Source organism: Trichoplusia ni, chromosome 4 (assembly GCF_003590095.1).
Source record: "Trichoplusia ni isolate ovarian cell line Hi5 chromosome 4, tn1, whole genome shotgun sequence".
NCBI lineage: Eukaryota > Metazoa > Arthropoda > Insecta > Lepidoptera > Noctuidae > Trichoplusia > Trichoplusia ni.
Window position 1 is genome coordinate 5,771,318 of NC_039481.1, and position 18,335 is coordinate 5,789,652.

Sequence of the window (18,335 nt, forward strand, 5' to 3'; positions counted from 1 at the left end):
ACGAATCCCATTGTCACAGTATTAAGGAAACTCAAGAAAAGCATCGTGTTAATACATTGTCTCGTAAGCTTTCTAAAGCACACGAAACATGAAACAGGAACGAATTGCTTATAACTGCATGACATTTCAAGTATTACAAGTATACATAATGATCATCACGCGGCAGATATTATCATATTCATGTTTATGTAATAGATCAAACGAAGCAGACAGGAGTTGGGATTGCAAGTTTGTTACCTAGCCTGTGGGCGGATCGGTCTCTGGCTTAAAGTCTCTGATAGATAATTCTCTTCTAAGCTAGAATTTGCATTGGGAGCATGCCTGTTGTTAAATGTAAAAACAGTATCGGTAAATAGGAATAGGGGTTTTAAATTTTGACGATTAATTGTGCAGTATTTTAGAATAGTATAGTAGTAGACTCATGGGAATGAGGTATTATGTTTTTATTTAATAGATAATTTCTATATAAATTCAGTTAACGAGCTGACTTCTTACGACCATAACGATGTCCAAAATGTTTACCTACAACGAACACAGGTATTCAATAATTAAATGTCCAACTTCCTTGTTTGTGATAAAGGTTGGATAACTGCCGGGTGGCTGGTTAGTGGGTCGCTTTTGCTGGCTGACTATCCGTAATTACACCATTAACAAACAGCTACACGAGTTGTGGCGAGCGCCGGGTCATTTGGCCCGCCGTCGTCGCCGCCTCTAAGACTTCAGCGAGCAAGATTTCCCAAACGAGATATTTAGATGTCAAGACACAACTGCCTCAATTTAAAACTTGAGTAATTGTTGACTGTCTATTAGTCTTACTTGTACTCTTGCGTTCAGATTTGGGTAAAGATTTTCCCTTCAAATAAACATAACAAGTCATAAAGATAATTCAGATTTTGTCGTCATGATAGAATATTTCAACTTACTAATCCGAGGGCTATCCAGATAACGCAATCTAATCTAACAAAGCTCCAAATTTGTCAATAGACACTAATCTAGGATAATTGACGGTAATTGACGCAGTAATAGTTCGATACTGTGATTATCGCCGGAGTCCACTTAGCTAAACCGTCACGTACACTACAATAGAACGCTTCATACTTGACGCGGGACACGTACGTTTTATCCAATAATTATTATGTTATTATCCACAATAATTCCATTATTCTGTAGTTTATATTGTGCTATAACCACCAATTATTGTCTTGTAATTGACTATTGATTAAATGGGACAATAGTTGGGTGTTGATGACGGTAAAGGGTTGGCTCACCTTTCAAGGTTTGAACTGTTGATTTCGGTTGGTTTCGAATTTAATAAAATTAATGTGGGCTTTCCTAAAGTGTCGTGTGTGTAGTGAGTAGATGACAACGCCAAAGTATTTTTTCAAGTACTACAATCGTTCAAACAATTTCCATTACTATTACGTCATTTGTCATTTCGCAGTATTCTCTAGCCTCTAAGCATCAGCTGTAGTTGTGTTTGTGTCAAGTTCCAGTCATGATTAACTCGTACAACCCTCGGAACAACTGTTGACTTCCCATTTCATTGAGTCTAAGTCCCCTTCAGAGTTGCCAGCTCAATATTTTGTCAGACTCGGTAAGTTTTATCGAGGGAAATCAATTTCTGTCTTTAAAAGTTTCACCTTCCAACTGTGAGAACACTTTGAAAACTGTTGTGGATATTTACATACACAATTTAAGTTTTATCGCCTCGTCAACGTTGTTGCAAGTTTATTTTTAGACTGTACTTTAATTTAAATAGGATGTATCTATAGTGAAATTTAACGCATTAAGTAATCAAGGCCATGGAAGATTGACAGTGAAACTTAAAGCTTGATGAAACTTTTGACTTTAAACAATATGATGAAAAAAGATGGCGAGGCGAGTTTTAGTATATTTTGTAATTTTCCCTCGAACACAAAATGTACTCAGTTAAAAGGTTAGGGTAATACAGCATGTTCTAGAAGTTATCAAAATACCACCATCCATTATAATGATATCAATCATCCGAATGAGGAACTATTGAGCTGCTTGCATAGGTGTAATTTGGCAAGTTAATTACGGCTCAAGTGTTGATCTGCTATGATCGATTATCTCACGGTGCTATTGTTTTGGCTCTTGACGTGACCTAGAAGGGCAACAAGCGCCTATAACCTGTTATGTAGCATCTAGAATGATCTAAATTCAAATCAAGTTCAGTTTTTTTTATATTTTTAACATAATTTTATCTGGATGGTACTTAATATTGAACTATATTGTTAATTCCCATTTTAAAAGTGTTGTATTTTCTTTAAATGCAACGAAATAATATTCAAACGTATATTGTGATATAAAATAAGAAAAGATTGTGACGTTAACATAACTGGCAGTGTATATTTAAATAACGTGTGTCGGGTGCTGCGTTCACCTTACGTGACGGTATTCTCCACCGCAAAATGTTATGTAGGAATATAAAGGTTCGCCACCTGCAACCTTTTTATTGTTACACAAACAAAATATCTTTGATTTCTGTATGATGATACTGGCTTGCTGTATTAACTTTTTGTTTCACGAAGGTTTGAGTTAGACGTCTACAAAAAAACAATAAATTTCTACAATAAATTTGAATAAGGAATATATTTAAAATTATGTATTCGTAAAGTCGACTTTTATCATTTAGCAACAAATTCATTTTACCCATAAATACAAAATGCCTTTCTGCCTTCCATCAGAAATTGTATTACGTATAATAGCAGGCAAGAGTAACAATGTATTCCAGAAACAAGTTTATCAAACTATCTCGATTCCGTCTACACGACAAAGGTGTTATTCGCGGAGTTATTCCTTTGGGGAACTTATATCAATAATACGGTATCTTAAATACACTTAAGGTTAAACCGCCTACAAGAAAAGATGACGCTTTAGATATATTTAGACGTACCTACTTACACTAAAATATTATATTCAGCGGAAACGTTTATAGGGATTATTATAATATGTGATACGATAATTATTGTAATACAAATCTTTAATGATTATATAAATACACACGATTACGGTTTCTGTGCTTCTTCGAGTATTTTGAAACCATAAACCGAAAAATACAAATTATGCTGAAAGGAACATGAAAAGAAAATGTAAAAGCAAATTTTTTACGTGTCTATGCAGTGCGGGAATAAACTTCATCGCATCCTATTGCTACAAACTACAATTCTTTTATCGTAATAAGTTCTGTCAAGTTATATTTGGATAGTAGTACTGCGATAGGTCACAGCATCGGGTACATCTGCCGTTTAATCTAATATTCTTCATCTGCCTCCATTGATACCCGACGTCCTCATGCGACTGACATTTCATTTTTTTTTCAAACTATCATGTCGACAGTCGTTTCGGCCAGTGAAGCTGAATTGGGTCATGCCGATCATTTTCACTTACTCGATGAAACATGATATCGAATATTGCATTATCGATGACCGAATTGTAACTTATAACCTGCCAGTCATTAATTATGGAAATAATTTGATCGTAATAGTATGTCATTCAATTATGTAACCAGTCTTTATTTCAAGCTGTGTATTTTTTTTTATTATTCTACAAACGTTTCTGGTATATTTTTTGTATTAACGAAACAATTTCTTTGTTACAGATTCATTTAGGATTCAGATCTCACACTCCTAAAGTAAACATGGTGAGTTTTTGCTTTGTTCCAAATTCAAACGTTAAATAAATACGACGACATTTTGTTTTTTTAAATCATGAGGTAATTTAGCTGTTTGTTTTTTGTATTTAGAACGTTTCTGTTATTTAACTGTTAATACATAAACATGATAGAAGCGTTATATTTTTAATTGTTTGAGCAAAGGATTCACGCCTGCTCATATAGCAAGATTTACAAATAGCTTAACCAATTTTGTTTTGATTACTTTTCATACATAATATTGTGTTGATTTTTTGTGTGGCCATTACTAAGATATTTAGATAATTACACTCTATTTATAGGTCACACCTAAGCTCAATTTTCTTTGTTTACGTACATAAGATTCTTTGTTGATCTTTTGAAAGCAGCCTGTAACAATAGCTTGTATTTGTTCCATTATATTCATCCATATTCTTTTGTGCAAAGTATTTATATATGTGGATACAGTGGATTTTGTTCGCCGACTTTTGTTACTTAAAACAATGGTGGGATCACCTACAAAATATTATAATTCGATTGAGAAACATCGACTGTTTTGTGGCGGGATCATTTCCTTAAACATTTCATTTTCGAACTTTGGATAAAGTTACACTAAATCACAATACTTGAAACACGATCAATTGCTATTCATTACTAATGTGGTTGTATCGACTCTTGAAGACCAAATCAAATCAATTGCAACTTCGCAACAAAACAAAACTATCACTCCATAAAATATTGACCAATCGAATCCTCATCCGTTTCTCTATCCCAATTGAATTGTTTCTTCGTGGAGATAGTCTCGTGAATATAAAAAAGGGTATTTATGAGGCAATCCCTACGAATGGATTGAAGACGAGAGGAAACGCCATTCGCTGCGGAGTTCCGGTCCGGAGCGACGATGTCAATATTTGCCCGCTCGGATGTCTGCGATACTTGTTGCATTCCGTTTTATTCACGGCATTTACATTTGACATCGGATTGCATACGATTTTGGGGACAATAATGTAGGCTTACTGCTACATTGCAAAAACATTTACAGAGTACGTTCTTAGTAACTTTTGTGATGTCCTTTTATTTTAATTGTTACCGTTTTGTTTTGTTTCGTATTTTTTAATTGTTTTTTATGTCAAAAGATGCATAGTTGTGTCTATAAATGTTGTTGGTAGCGAGCTTTCCTCAAAATTCTTCCAATAATTGAGAAGTTATGCGTGACTTCGATACAGTTACTGTAATAGTGCGTGGGAAAGCAACTCAAGTCGCATTTGTTACATAAAATTGGGGCTCATTTTTATCGCGTAGATACTTTGCATAAAACTTACGACATCTAGATAATATCAAAGAAAGTCACATGGGACGTATATCTCAACGTATGTAATCAAAAGGGACTCTGTTTGTGTAAGAGAGAGGGACAACCAACTACACCGACACCGACTTATTTCACGAGATATATTACGGCCCACAGGCCATTCAGGATTGTGACTAAGCGGGGTATTTGTGAGTTTTCATTGGCACAGCTTAACCTTACGGATAAAAAGACAGCGGTCATATTTTCTATTACGTGGCTTATTTATAGACCCTTAAAAGCAGTGTTTTGAAGTTCCCTTTTATTTCAATAGTCGTTTTATTTTTATAAATGAGTTTATATTTATTTTGACTGAAGAAAGTCTCTAAAGACCGAATCATAATAGCGACGTCTTTTTTTTCATACGATTTTCTCTTAAAGTGTTTTATATTATATAACTACTTTTGTGGATTATGTGATTGATGGATACATCGTCAAAATTTATGAGTGCCGAAAATATTATGAAAGTATCACTCTGCCCCATGTTCAATATATGGACACCTGGGAAAAGATACCTACGTTACAAAAAATACTTAACACTTAAGGTGCTTATTTTAATTTTAGCTTAACACATCTTATCCTGTTAGTTCACACGTAAAAAGGTAATAATAAGGTTTTATTTTCTTTTTTGTAAACGCCGATCTGTCCTAACCCTAATTTTACTTTGTCATTTGCGTACGAAAAAAAGAAAAAGAAATATTAAATCTGGCCAGGCATACGGTGACAAACAAATAAGGTCTTGTTGAACACTGAGAGGTCTATATATTATCTGTAATGGATGCGTCTTTCATGATGCGAGATATTTCCACTTGAGTTTGGAATTAAAATGTTATGGTATCTGCTAACGCTATTAATATTACCTTTACTGAGATTTAAGGCGTCGTAACGTTAATACGTTTAAGGATGTGACACTTAAGTTTCTCCAAATTTTATGAGGTGAAAAAAAAGACGGTGTTATTTATTTGAAATGACTATTGCAATTATAACACTGCTAAAGTAAATGCTTGTAGGCCAAACAAAAATATCTCAAAGGGTAAAGTAGAATACTTATTCGTATACAAAGTGGTCTGTATATCTCCATTCGAAGTTAACTCTAATTCAGTATTATCGGAAATTGGTAGCTACGGGCGACAGGCAGCCCTGGGAAAGTTGTGGCCGTCATTCCATAATACAGGCCCGGATAGCAATCTTCATGGGCGCGTTCAGTTCAACCGTCACACAATAGCTCTCGAAGCTATTCTACGCCCTGATGGCGTGAAACAAACCCTCTTTGTTCTCAAACTATCACTTCGCTTTACGTTTCTAATTTTAGTATTAATCGAGGCACATCGCCGACTCAATGTTGCGTCGTTATATTGCTCTACATTCTGTAGAATTTAGATGCATTTTTTAAGTATATTTTGTTACATATATTTGTAATGTTTGGGATAGTCGAAACGTGCTCCGATTTGTCGTTAGTATGGTACTATGGTATGATAGATCAGATCAGTCGGTCATCAGACACTCGTCCTATGTAAAATTCTGGTATTCAAACTTAAAGCCATATACAAAATATTTAGATATAGTACTTAATTACTTATCACGTTATCCGTTTTCTGTAATATTTTCTGTAATATTTCTGTAATATTTCCAACACAGTCTTAGTAATTTCCGTAAAAGCACATAGTGTCAAAAATGTGTAACAAGATTTTGCTCTAAGCCTCCTTGGTGCTAAACAGGAATTAACGGTTAACAACAGGTAAACCTACTTACTGTGCTACCAAGTTCTGAACAAGTTGAGTAAAAGAGAAATTATTCCAAAATTGTTTGGTGCATTCTCCAAGTAGAACTTCAACCTTTAAACTTTCACATTTTTAATAAGAACTGGACGGGATGGGCTAATCTCATGGCGGACAAATATCCGACGCAACCAAAGCCGATAAGTCACGCTGACTAGTGCGACTCTGCGCGCTTGCAATCACAAATAGAACTCGTAAAGCTAAAGCCTTTTTATTTACAACATAAAACATTTTACTCGTCCTATACTTTGCTTAGATTTTTTGCACGTGTTACTTTAATTGATGAAATTTTCTTAAGTTATTTCATGGGTAGACCAAAAGTACTTGAATGTACGCTTGAAGGTTTGCTCCTATAAAGAACTTTTTTCTTGACCTTTTTGTTTTCAAGAAGTTGGTTATTAAAAAAAACATCAAGTAATAATAAACTTGTATCCGCAGCTATTGCAAGTGTTCTATTATTAGTTTTGTGCAAGAATTTCCCAAATAACTTTAAAGAATAAAATACCACGGAGATACTGAAACGAACGCACCTTTGTATTCCATTCTGATAGGCTTGTCTTTGTTACAAATGAATAACTTGGATTCCATCAATGTTGTGGAAAAGGCCTCCAAAAGTTGAAATCACAAGCAAAAAACGAGTATTCTTTACAAATAAAGCTGATTTCAATTAAATCTAAGAAATGCCCAACAGAGAAAAGGAAATAAAAACGGACTTAAGACTTTCCTGATGACATTCAACCATTAGAATAAAAGAAAAACGACACAATTGATAGATTTTGTTATTAGATATAAGCTCAGATACCCAATACAATACTAGGTTCTGGAACTGTGTAAACGAAAGACTTTTCTGTTAAACAGGTATCATTTTATTTACCTTGTCTCTTACAAGTAAAAGGATTAATGTTAACATTACTGGAGTTTCATTATGCAAATCAGTAGTTGTACTGACTTGTACTCATTTGTACCTCAAAACTGAAGGTTCTTGTATTTTGTTAAAAAGACTTATTTCGACAAACGTGGCCGGAATTAGAGAAGTAACGTTTACTCAAATACTGAGCAAATAGGTTCTATTATCGTAGGAAAAGGTAAAATAAGACAGTGGTTTTAAAACAAAGTCACGTGACAAGAATAAATGTGCAAACTTGTGAATATTTATGAAGTACACTTTCCGAAAATGCAGACGATGTAGCGAGCGGTGTTCCATAGCTGAGGGAAACTGATCGCTGAAGCTAGTGCGGTTTACATTTTAATATTCATACCATATAAAGGGTTCGGGCTTGGAAACTTTTATTCTGATCCTCAATTTTGGTATTTGAGGCATTTCGTGTATTTCATGTGGTTTTGTTGTGGATCTAAACTTTTTAAATTTCGTTTGAGTTGCTTTTAGATCGTTAAATATCAATTTTTAGAATGCCATCTGGAGAAAGACATTTTTGCTCCAAATTCTACCCTTTCAAGAGGTTGTGTTTTATTCGACTAAAAGTCTAATAAGTTGAAGTAGTTTTTAAAATAAGAGACGTTTTTACCACGTTAAAACTTTATATTTCTTACTATAACCTTTTTAAATTTCTAAAAATTATGTTGGCGCAGATGTGGTGGGCCCTGTGGTGCGCTATGGTGGTGGCCGGAGTCGCGGGCGCGGCGGCAGCGCCAGCACCTGACTCCCTGTCTCCCCTCGACATGGTACAAATGGACTCCTCTGCACCCGATGACGTAAGTTACCTCTTCAAGTGTTAAAATGAGCAAAACATCATTTGGAGAATTTTTGACACATTGCATTTATGACATCACCCGCGGCGACTGGGTCAGCCGCGTTGTCAGGGCAAAACGCCAATTACTAGGAACATGTTACTGGTCGGAACAAAAAAAATGCTTTTTAAAAGCCTGTGAATGATTAGTATAATTATTATGTTGTGTTTATAAATCTGCTGTGACGCTGAGAGCGTTCGGTATCATACGACAGACTAAATTAATTAAAAATTAATAAAAAAAGATCATGAATAATTCGGCTTGCAAAGTAATCAAAACAAAAACATTTCTTTCAGCCTAATAGTTACAATAAACAACAATCACCATAATCCTATAAAGCCTCGTCATCACAATTTGCTTCGGACTATTGTAATGCAGTAATGTTTACCGGCAAAAACAATTAGCAGATGAATTAGTTCCAGTGAGACCGCACATTTGTCTTGACTTTTAAGCTTGAACACCATGACTGTTTGGCTCAAAAGCAGCGCAACTCAGCCATTATAAAGTTCTTTGATTTTTTTTAGCGATTGTTAAACTCAGGTATTATGTGAGTAAAACAAGAAGGATCACGATTTTTTTATGACTTGTATGTCGTGCCCGCATAGTGGAAAATTGTCGAATCCGCAGGGAACGAACGGTGAATACAAATAAAATATCCATATTGCGAATTTATGCGATATTCGATTGTGTCAACAAGTTCTAGTAAAAGCTTGTTTAGGCAGGATTATAATAACAATCCCGAGTTTGTTGATGATATTGCTTTTCTAGCAGTTCAAATCTAACTTAAAGACAAATTAATTTTGATTGATATCCTCAGAGTTTAGTCGATTGTTTCAGATTACATCTGGGGTAAATCTTTGAAATATTTTAGATTTTTAGAAATGACTGCCTAAAACTTACACAATTTTCAGAAAATGATTAATCTACTCAGTCGGGTATTCCCAAATCCCGTAAACGTATTTGCGTACGTTATGTAGCCTAATATAATAGCTACACCAACCAAAACAGTATTTACAATCCACGCGGACAAAACCGTGAACCTCCGTTTAAGAGAAAACTGTACACGTGATCTTAGAAAACAATTCGGGAAATTATTCAACTATCTGAGACTATTCCAGGTTTAAATTTGTTTGTGCGTCGTTCGATAAAAAGGCGGGCAGTAAATATGTGAGTGAAGGTGTTGTAATGAGGGTGTGTTTGTGCAGGAGACTCTTGGCTACGCGATGTCGCCGATGGCTGCGCGCTACTCCGGCGGCGCACCCTGGCTGTACCTACTCGCCGACGTACCCCGAGACTCTCAGGTAATCAACCTCCTTCATATACTATATTAAAGTTCCAGAAATAGCCTTGAATTATATCAAAAAAATCGGCAAATTAAACTCACTAAAAAACTTTAACTTTGAAATTAAAAAAATCCAATTTCAGCCTATAATTCGCTTGACAAAACAACCAGTTCATATTAACATGGTTCTCCGAACATAATCTTTGTCACTCTATCTGACCCGCGTGATTTTTTCGCCACCCAAGGGTAAAGGTCACTTTGTCAAGGCAAGGTCCCTGTAATTAGTAAAACAAATTACTGCGTCAATTAAAATTGTCCCGACGCGGCACCCGTGTCCGTTCGCGATCGATAGGCAATCGTTAGAGGTGTAAATTATTCGTTGTATACTGTGGTAAGCGAAAAAATACTCTATAAAAATCCAGCCGGTAATTGAACTCCGAATCTTATGTAGTTACGAATGTAAAGCAATAATTGCGCTTAAAAAAGCTGACTCAACACTCCTAGCATGAACACACAAACACAAATAAGCTGCTAGTAATAACTATTTGCGGTTAAAACTTTTCTATGTCAGTTGTCCAGACGATTAAATAGTCCCGGCGGGCAGTGCTCCCAGCCTTACACACACCCTGAGCATACAGTATGCACCGAGCTTTACAGTCGTAACGTTAAACGATGCATACTCTTTAATCAGCTACACCTGAACGTTAACTTTTATGTTTCCGTTACGTAAAAAGTACTCACTAGTGTTGTAAAATAATTGCATGTGTATTAAAGACACGACTAATTTTAAAATTCACATTTAGCTGTAAATATAATAAACTACGGTATGAAAACTTATTTGCTAAAGGTTGTCAATGAAATTGATTGGTAAAGCTAAGTAATACATTTAAATGAACGATTGTGTAAATGTTAGAGTTTTATAGATCTCTGCATACATACATTTTTCACGACACATTATTTCATTCTACATGGTAATTAATTCATTCAGAAATTCGCAAGTGTATCGATTTAAGAGTAGACAATAATTTTACGTTTCTGTGGCTACAGATATTTCACCGATCTCGAAGGCCGTATATCTTTATATTTTATTGACATCAAACCATTTCTGTGTTCATATTTCGGATTAACTTATTAAACTATATCATTCACAATACTGGGTCATCAGTAGGTACTATAATTCTTCGCGATGTATAAAACTGAGTGTTACGAAGGTGGCAAGTAGCGAGGGGATGCGCACGCGGCGCTCTTTCACCGTGAACCCCGCGATCGAGTTGTTACAGCGAGGTGCCTACAACAACTACATGGAAAAGATTGCGCAGAACAACAGGAGTTTCCTCAACCGGGTCGGAAAACGAGGTATATATATACTCATTTAAAAACATGAAATATGCACGTCTGTAGAATCCATTTGAACTATGTAGATAGGTTTATAGATGTGAAAAACTAAAGGAGTTGCCACACCTGCGGCGCAGGAACGCTGCGCCTTTTGTACGATTCAAATCCATGTACAGCACAGCGTCGTGTGTCATCTCCTTTATCTGTATATACTATGCCTAATTGATACATATTCTTATCTTGAATGTGCCCGCATGCTGCATGCATGCTACGATCTAACTGACAACTTATAATGCATGAATCCTGTACAACTATTTTCTGTGTATATAATACATTTTTCTCTCATTGTAGGTTCCTGGCTTAGTCAAATCTGAAGCGCCAGGCGAAGTCCCCAGCTGCCTTATGATCACACTGTGATCGATTTGTTACCACACCCAAGTTAGCCTACCAATTTAGAATGTACAAATTTTACCCTTGTTATGAAACATAAGATATGTATGTAAAATTATTGTGTGCAAAATAAAGATAAATCTTTTGTAAACTGATAGTTTCATTTATATTCAAAACATACTACTTATTTAATATCTTAATATATATAAATCTCGTGTCACAATGTTTGTCCTCAATGGACTCCTAAACCACTAAACCGATTATAATAAAATTCGCACACCATGTGCAGTTCGATCCAACTTGAGAGATAGGATAGTTTAAATCTCAAGTTAGTCGCAATTTCTTCTAACCACGCGGATGAAGTCGCGGGCAACAGCTAGTTAATTTGTAATGGGCTATATGACTATTTTTGGGTAAAAATTTAGTTTTATAAACCGACAAACTTTTAGTTTCTATTCAGAAATAAGAGTTCTATTTAAGATCCTCATGCAAAATTTTATTTCCAAATCAACACTGCAACTGAAACTAATCACCGCCATAGCAAAATTCAGTGCAATAGGTAATCGAAATATCCAAATTAACCACTTAGTAGTCATGATATTATGGTCATTGTGTAATTATAACGTTTGGGGAATTCAAATTGATAGATAATTAAATGGCTACTGACCTGGAATAAATCATTCAAAGTAGCTTAGTGCTTGACTCAATTATGAATTTGATCCCTTTAGTAATAGTCATGAACGATTGAAATTGTTAAATTTATGTTGGGTCAAGAAATATTCTTGTAAAAGCATCTAGATCCATCGAACCAAAACCTGTCCAAAATGATTTGTTATTTATTTTTGGCTACTGCCTGTACTTGTTACCTTGAACAGAACTTTTGCATTGTGGAAGCGAGCAAGCGAGATCTTGAACAGCTTAGTAAAGTGGAGAGGCATTTTGCACCACACTTATACCAACCTACTTGGAATGACATAGACCTTTCAAACCTGTAGCCCTAAAAAATAAAATTAAGTTAGGCATCGCGAGAGACAGTAGCTAATGTGATTGCGTGGTGCGCGAAGACCGGCAGTGGTCGGGTGAAGCGGCGCATGCCATCGCTGTCCATCGACCTGCCGATGTCGGTGCTGCGCCAGAAGCTGAACCTCGAGAAGGAGAGGAAGAATCACGCACTCCGCGCAGCTGCCAACAGGAACATCTTGAACGATATCGGGAAACGAGGTGGGTTGCATCCGAGTCTATTTGTATACACGTGCCTTTTTACTTTATTAGGACTGATTTTTGTAGAGTTACCGGCAGCAAATTCTACAAAACCAATTGAAATTCGTTTCCGTCCCCTAGGCATCATGGAGGTTGCCTGGCTTAGAGGAAACGGATAGGTTTACCACACTCATGCATCCTAAAGATTCATGCTTTTCTCTTTTCTTTGCAAATGACCGGAATATCCTGAAGAGAAGATACTATCTTGTGTTTATTTAAAGACATAATCTGATTCTTCTGCCGAAACCTCTTAAGAACAGGCCATTTAACAACGAATGAGGTATTGAAAACCTTCGTGAATATTTTTAGTTAACCTTGTAATATTATACTATTTAGGTCCTCTAAATTTTATGAAATTTCACTATCTCTATTTCGAATCGGTCTAAAAGTCCCTTCATTTTCTTTGTTCTCAAGGTTTTTACGCCAGATCGTGGTCCTAGATATCGTTGAGCGATATTGTCTAGATTAAATTAGTGCTTTGAATGAGTTTACACAATGTTTAGATAAAAAAGGAAATTATTATGGTGCATAGCTTCACGGCTGATTTAAATGAAACTTAATAAATCCGTGCAAACAGAAAAAAAATGTATTTTTTGGATTGGATTTGGACTCGCGAATGTTTGGCGGAAACGCCGCTTTTGCGTTGGAAAGCAAACAGGCTTCTTCATATTTTCCCGACTGTTTTTGTAATTCAAATAATGTCATATTCGTATCGGAATAGTAATATTATTTTATCAAACAAGTCGTTACCGTTTTGCTCATACATATCTGGTTATTGACGGAATTTGCATTAAAGCTCGTTTCATGAGTATTGGGTAGAAAACCGTCTTATAAGAAATATCATTGTATCGTTTTTACTAATATTAGTAGTAAGTATAATAACCATTTGTTTTTGTACATTTGCAGGTTTCCAGTGGTCCCCGTCGATGCAAGCGATCAGATACTTCTAAAAGCTAAATTTCGCCAACCAAGAAATGCCTCCCTGCATAGACGATTCCCGAATCCTACGGTTCTGTATACTCTTAAGCCACATTGAAGTATTCTACATAGCATGTTACATGTTGCGTACAAGTAGTATCGTAGAAACGTCATAGAATATGTTTAAACAGTAGACTATCGTAAAAATATTAAAGCAGTTTTTCTGAAGCAATTTCCAAGAAAATTAGGTTCAATTATTTGTACGAACAAGTATTTTGTTCGTTCAGACAATTAAAAGAACGGAAGAAAAAAGACTACTCTCAAATTCAGCTTAAATATTTTTACGATTATAGAAAAATCATATTGTAATCTATGTATTCGCTATCATAATTATATTCTGTGTAAAGTACAAATTATAATATTGTTTCCTAGATTAAATTGTGTTCTAATGTAATTAATTTATTCTATAGAATTTAGATGTTAAACCTATTGTGAAAGATACCTATGACCTTTAATCGCATTGTGGATTCATTTAAGCTGTTACTGCAAACGTTTACAATTAGTAAATCTAATTTGCATCTCAATTGTGTTATAGAAGCATTAAATTATGCAATAAAAGTCTTAAAGGCCTCCAGTTGTTTCATTTACACAATCATCCCCACTAAGACCTAATTTATATATTAATTAATAAGTGTAACTCTATATTTTAATCATTTTTCAAAAGCCTTTTCTAACTTTGTGTTGCAATTAGCAATAATTCCTGCTTTTAAGAGACTTCACACGCTGTTACCCTGTCTCATATTTAATAAAGACCCGACCTATTTTGGTACAACTTACAAGGCTTTACAACGATACAATATATTTTACAGTAGTACGTGGTAATTGGTACATTAATATCTAGGACGTAAAACGTTTTATATTTGCCACAAATTTGCCGCTGTGCTGTTAACATATATCGTTTCAAAATGTAGTGAGATTACAGTAACAATTTGGGCACAAGAGTTACAACAAGGACTTAGAGGTGTACAAACATGAAACATTGACATTATTTCTCATCTCTACGCAAATATCTACATAAAATATTTTTACAAGAAAATAAAATATTTTATTTTTAATTTAGTGTATATCTTCAAATTACGAAATTTGCTAGCCAGTTATTTTATTTTCTCATAATTATCCAACGACTCCCGCACTAAGGAATTTAATCCTTGTGTCGCGGGGTTTGACATGCACAAAGACACTCAGACTTACAGCAAGCTTTCCTGGATTACACTAATACACCGAATCCACGGCACGTCGCTCACTTTGGTTTTGATGAGGTGACCGATATCACTTGGCTATCCAGGCAGTCATTGCATTTTATTATTTTACACAAAAGTTCATTCAAGCATTAACCTTGAATAAGCTCAATTTAAAAATAATAATTCAACATTATTTCCAATAGATATCTACAATGTTTTAAATCCCAAAGCGAACATTCCCTAAATCACCCCTAAACGTGTTTAGCTATAATCGGAATTATACTAAACGACCAATCGATTAGAGTTAAAAAAATTACTCGATCCTGAAACCGCAATAAGGTCTAAATTATATCGTAAGGTAATCGGTAATTGCCTCCCACCTGTACAAGCGCAAAATTTATTTACATCACATTTAAATAAATGCGATTAAAAGCTACGTTGCCGTTTACTTGAAATACGCATTTGAACTTGAATACATTATTGGTTGAACGAAGAAAAAAATACTCTTTGGAAGCCAATTAATAAAGAAGAGAGGTAAAAAGATGCTAATAAAAAACTCGTAACGAAAACCATGGTTTGTTGAATAACAAAACAGATCTTCTATTAAATCTTCACACAATAGATTTCATATGCAGGCATAACAAATATTACAACAATAGAACTAGCTAATATGTAATAGCAGTGATGAGTGCGCGGAACCCTGCGCTCCTTAGTCCACGTAAACATTACAACCCTTTATCGCAAAATCAATCGCTCTCGTTCTATCGACTCGTGAGATGAGGAAAGTAATTCAATATACATAATAGCCTACCGTGAGAAAAAGCAACCCCGTCATCGCTTAAATCGGACACTTTTCAAATTGGTACAGCTGTTGATTCTAAATTTAGGTTCAATTTTCCAAATTTTGTTAAAAAATTAACGATCCACTGAACCTGTAGATTCATGATATACTTCTTGCAGTCCGCTTCTCAGACTGCCATTAATTAGCTACATAAAAAACGATATTAGCCTATGACGTCATTTAAATTATATCTGTATCCTTTATGTGTAGGTGTACGAAGCGCCTTAATCATTTCGTTAAGCAATGTTCTTTCAGAAAACGTTGCTCATATAAATTAAAAATTGATACTGGCTACATTATGTACTGCTCGCAAGGCTTTTAAGGCATGCTCGCTCCTGTTTTGGGTTTGATGTCATATTGTGTGGGGTTGGTGCAGAGGCTGGCGGAGCTGCAGGAGGGGCGCGCGCGGCCGAAGCGCAAGATGCCGTCGCTTTCCATCAACAACCCCATGGAGGTCCTGCGCCAGCGGCTGCTGCTGGAGGTGGCCCGCAAGCAGATGCGCGAGGCTAACCAGCGGCAGGCCGTCGCCAACAGGCTGTTCCTGCAGAACGTCGGCAAACGAGGTATACTGCCCAATTATACTAGCTGTAGCGGGCACAACCGCTGAAAATTATCCCCCGAAAAAACTTTTTTAATTTTTAATCCAGGTAATAAAATATCTGTGTACCAAGTTTTGTCTCAATCGTTTCAGTATTTTTTTGCGTGAAAGAGTAACAAATATTCATACATCCGTGCAGACAAACTTTCGCCTTTAAAATATTAGTAAGACAATATAACGACTTTAAACATCTAAATATATATTTCTGAATACATTTTAAAGAAAGAAAAATAGTGCCATTTAGTTTAATGTCAGTGAAACTTATGCTCTTGAATGCGGGAAATGTAAAGCTGACTGGGAACAAATATCTGTGGGTTGTATTTGTCCCCCGCGGTAAACGCACCAGCAGGCATATTCTGATATATTTGTTTGTGGACAAACGCCCATTGCTAAGCCCCCACGCCAATCCAGTGGTCTAAATTGTACCAATGTAAACATACATTTATTGTTCCACGAACGAAACATAAATGTCACTTTTTCAGAGTGTTGCTATTAAATACCGTTGAACGGAATCCGTTGAAAAATTGTATGGCGGGTTACCGATAGATTTAAAGACTATTGAACTGTGAATGAATACGGAATAATGGTGGACATTCATCATTATTATGTATTAATCCTTTTTTGTTCCAAAAAATTTGACTTAAAATCTATAATTTTTATGTTCAGGATTCTGGGCTAACTCCGCTCCGACCCGCTACGACAACTAGAGACTTCAGCTACTGATTCCTTTCTGTTTCTCACGAGCTGTCGCCCGGCACTGGAAACAAGATGTTACGCCAACACTGCATTCAAACTTCATTCGACTTTATAAATGTTATAATTATTTAACTACTCACACTTTGATATTACATTTTTTTATTAAAATGTTAATTTTCATGCAACTTGTGTCTGTATTCTGTAGGTGTCCGATATAGGATATTATAAATGTATCCACTCAAGTCGTCTTTTGTCTTTGTCATCGTTAGCTTGCGTTAATAGGTACGTAAATGATTTATTGATAACTACACCGAAATAGGATTTAGTACGCTACTAATGACGAGGTAATTAGAGCTAGTAATATATGTAGGTCTTTCTCTTTGTTGGATGTCGGATGACGGTAAATGGAATGGTGGATGTCAACCAGCTCGACAAACACCCGTGATGTTCGTAATGCCTTGTTTGTGGTGAACATAGCTGTCCCAACTCTCTATTGTATTTCCATAATAGTATTTTTCTACGCTTGTTACTTGTTGTTACCTAGAATGTTACTCAACCAGCAAGTTACCACGACATAGCTCGTGTTTCTTCATAGATGTATCTCCGTCACTTAGATTTCATTTGTGCCAAACTATTAATACTGGATAGTCTCCATCGATAGCGTCATAGAGCTCATACCCATTACCTTAATAATTTACATTATCCTTATTACATGTAAGCGTGCTAGACGTTTGCTGTTAGCCTCTACGTAATTTATATGTACAGAGTAGTTTAATGTATATGTATGTTTATGTTAAAAATCGATCTCTTATAGCATATAAATGGTAGGAAAAATGTAATAGTTCGTACATTATAAATTACGTTCAATAAAAACGTTAACTTATTAGCTGTTGTTTGTAATTATGTAGAGTAGCTACCCCCGTGACGTTCCATAACTGTCTTTGTAACTAAGTTCCATTGAAATTCCTAGATCGTAATTATTTTAGGAAATTACGTAACGTGTATCAAAGGGCACTTTGATATTGTATCTGCGCGCCGATGAAGGAAGAATGTATTATTAATTCTGGATACGAAGTAGGGCGGTGCATGTAAAAGAGAATTTCATACAACAATTACGTTGTGTGTCGCTTCGAGCGTGCACCGAACTAAACCTGCTGACGGAAGCCATAATAAAAAACGCCGATGTACTTCCGCGCCTCCGAAACCGTCCTCCTAAACCCCTTTGACAACCATTAATTAGTTTTTAGAAT

At 35.6% G+C, this 18,335-nt stretch overlaps 1 protein-coding gene across 5 annotated transcripts; it reads left to right on the forward strand.

The window, feature by feature from the left end:
• The first annotated feature begins 2,844 nt into the window (after window positions 1-2,844).
• LOC113493561 (diuretic hormone 41) lies at window positions 2,845-17,971 on the forward strand. Of its 5 annotated transcripts, none has more exons than XM_026871597.1 (6): window positions 2,848-3,507; window positions 3,623-3,664; window positions 8,366-8,488; window positions 9,730-9,825; window positions 16,168-16,354; window positions 17,056-17,971. In XM_026871597.1, the coding sequence occupies exons 1-6, from the start codon at window positions 3,316-3,318 to the stop codon at window positions 17,094-17,096; spliced, it is 681 nt and encodes a 226-aa protein (XP_026727398.1). In that variant the 5' UTR covers window positions 2,848-3,315; the 3' UTR covers window positions 17,097-17,971. The 5 variants fall into 5 exon arrangements, with proteins under 5 accessions (XP_026727396.1, XP_026727397.1, XP_026727398.1 ...); XM_026871598.1 differs by lacking the exons at window positions 16,168-16,354; window positions 17,056-17,971 and adding exons at window positions 12,596-12,752; window positions 13,698-14,888 and having other exon boundaries at window positions 2,849-3,507; XM_026871599.1 differs by lacking the exons at window positions 16,168-16,354; window positions 17,056-17,971 and adding exons at window positions 11,018-11,162; window positions 11,493-11,682 and having other exon boundaries at window positions 2,861-3,507.
• Window positions 17,972-18,335: the final 364 nt, after the last annotated feature.

Coding starts and splice junctions, on each gene's coding strand:
- LOC113493561 (XM_026871595.1), top strand. CDS start 3,316: ATGCGACTGACATTTCATTTTTTTTTCAAACTATCATGTCGACAGTCG. Junction 3,508..3,622: donor GAAATAATTTGATCGTAATA/GTATGTCATTCA, acceptor TCTTTGTTACAG/ATTCATTTAGGATTCAGATC. Junction 8,489..9,729: donor ACTCCTCTGCACCCGATGAC/GTAAGTTACCTC, acceptor GTGTTTGTGCAG/GAGACTCTTGGCTACGCGAT.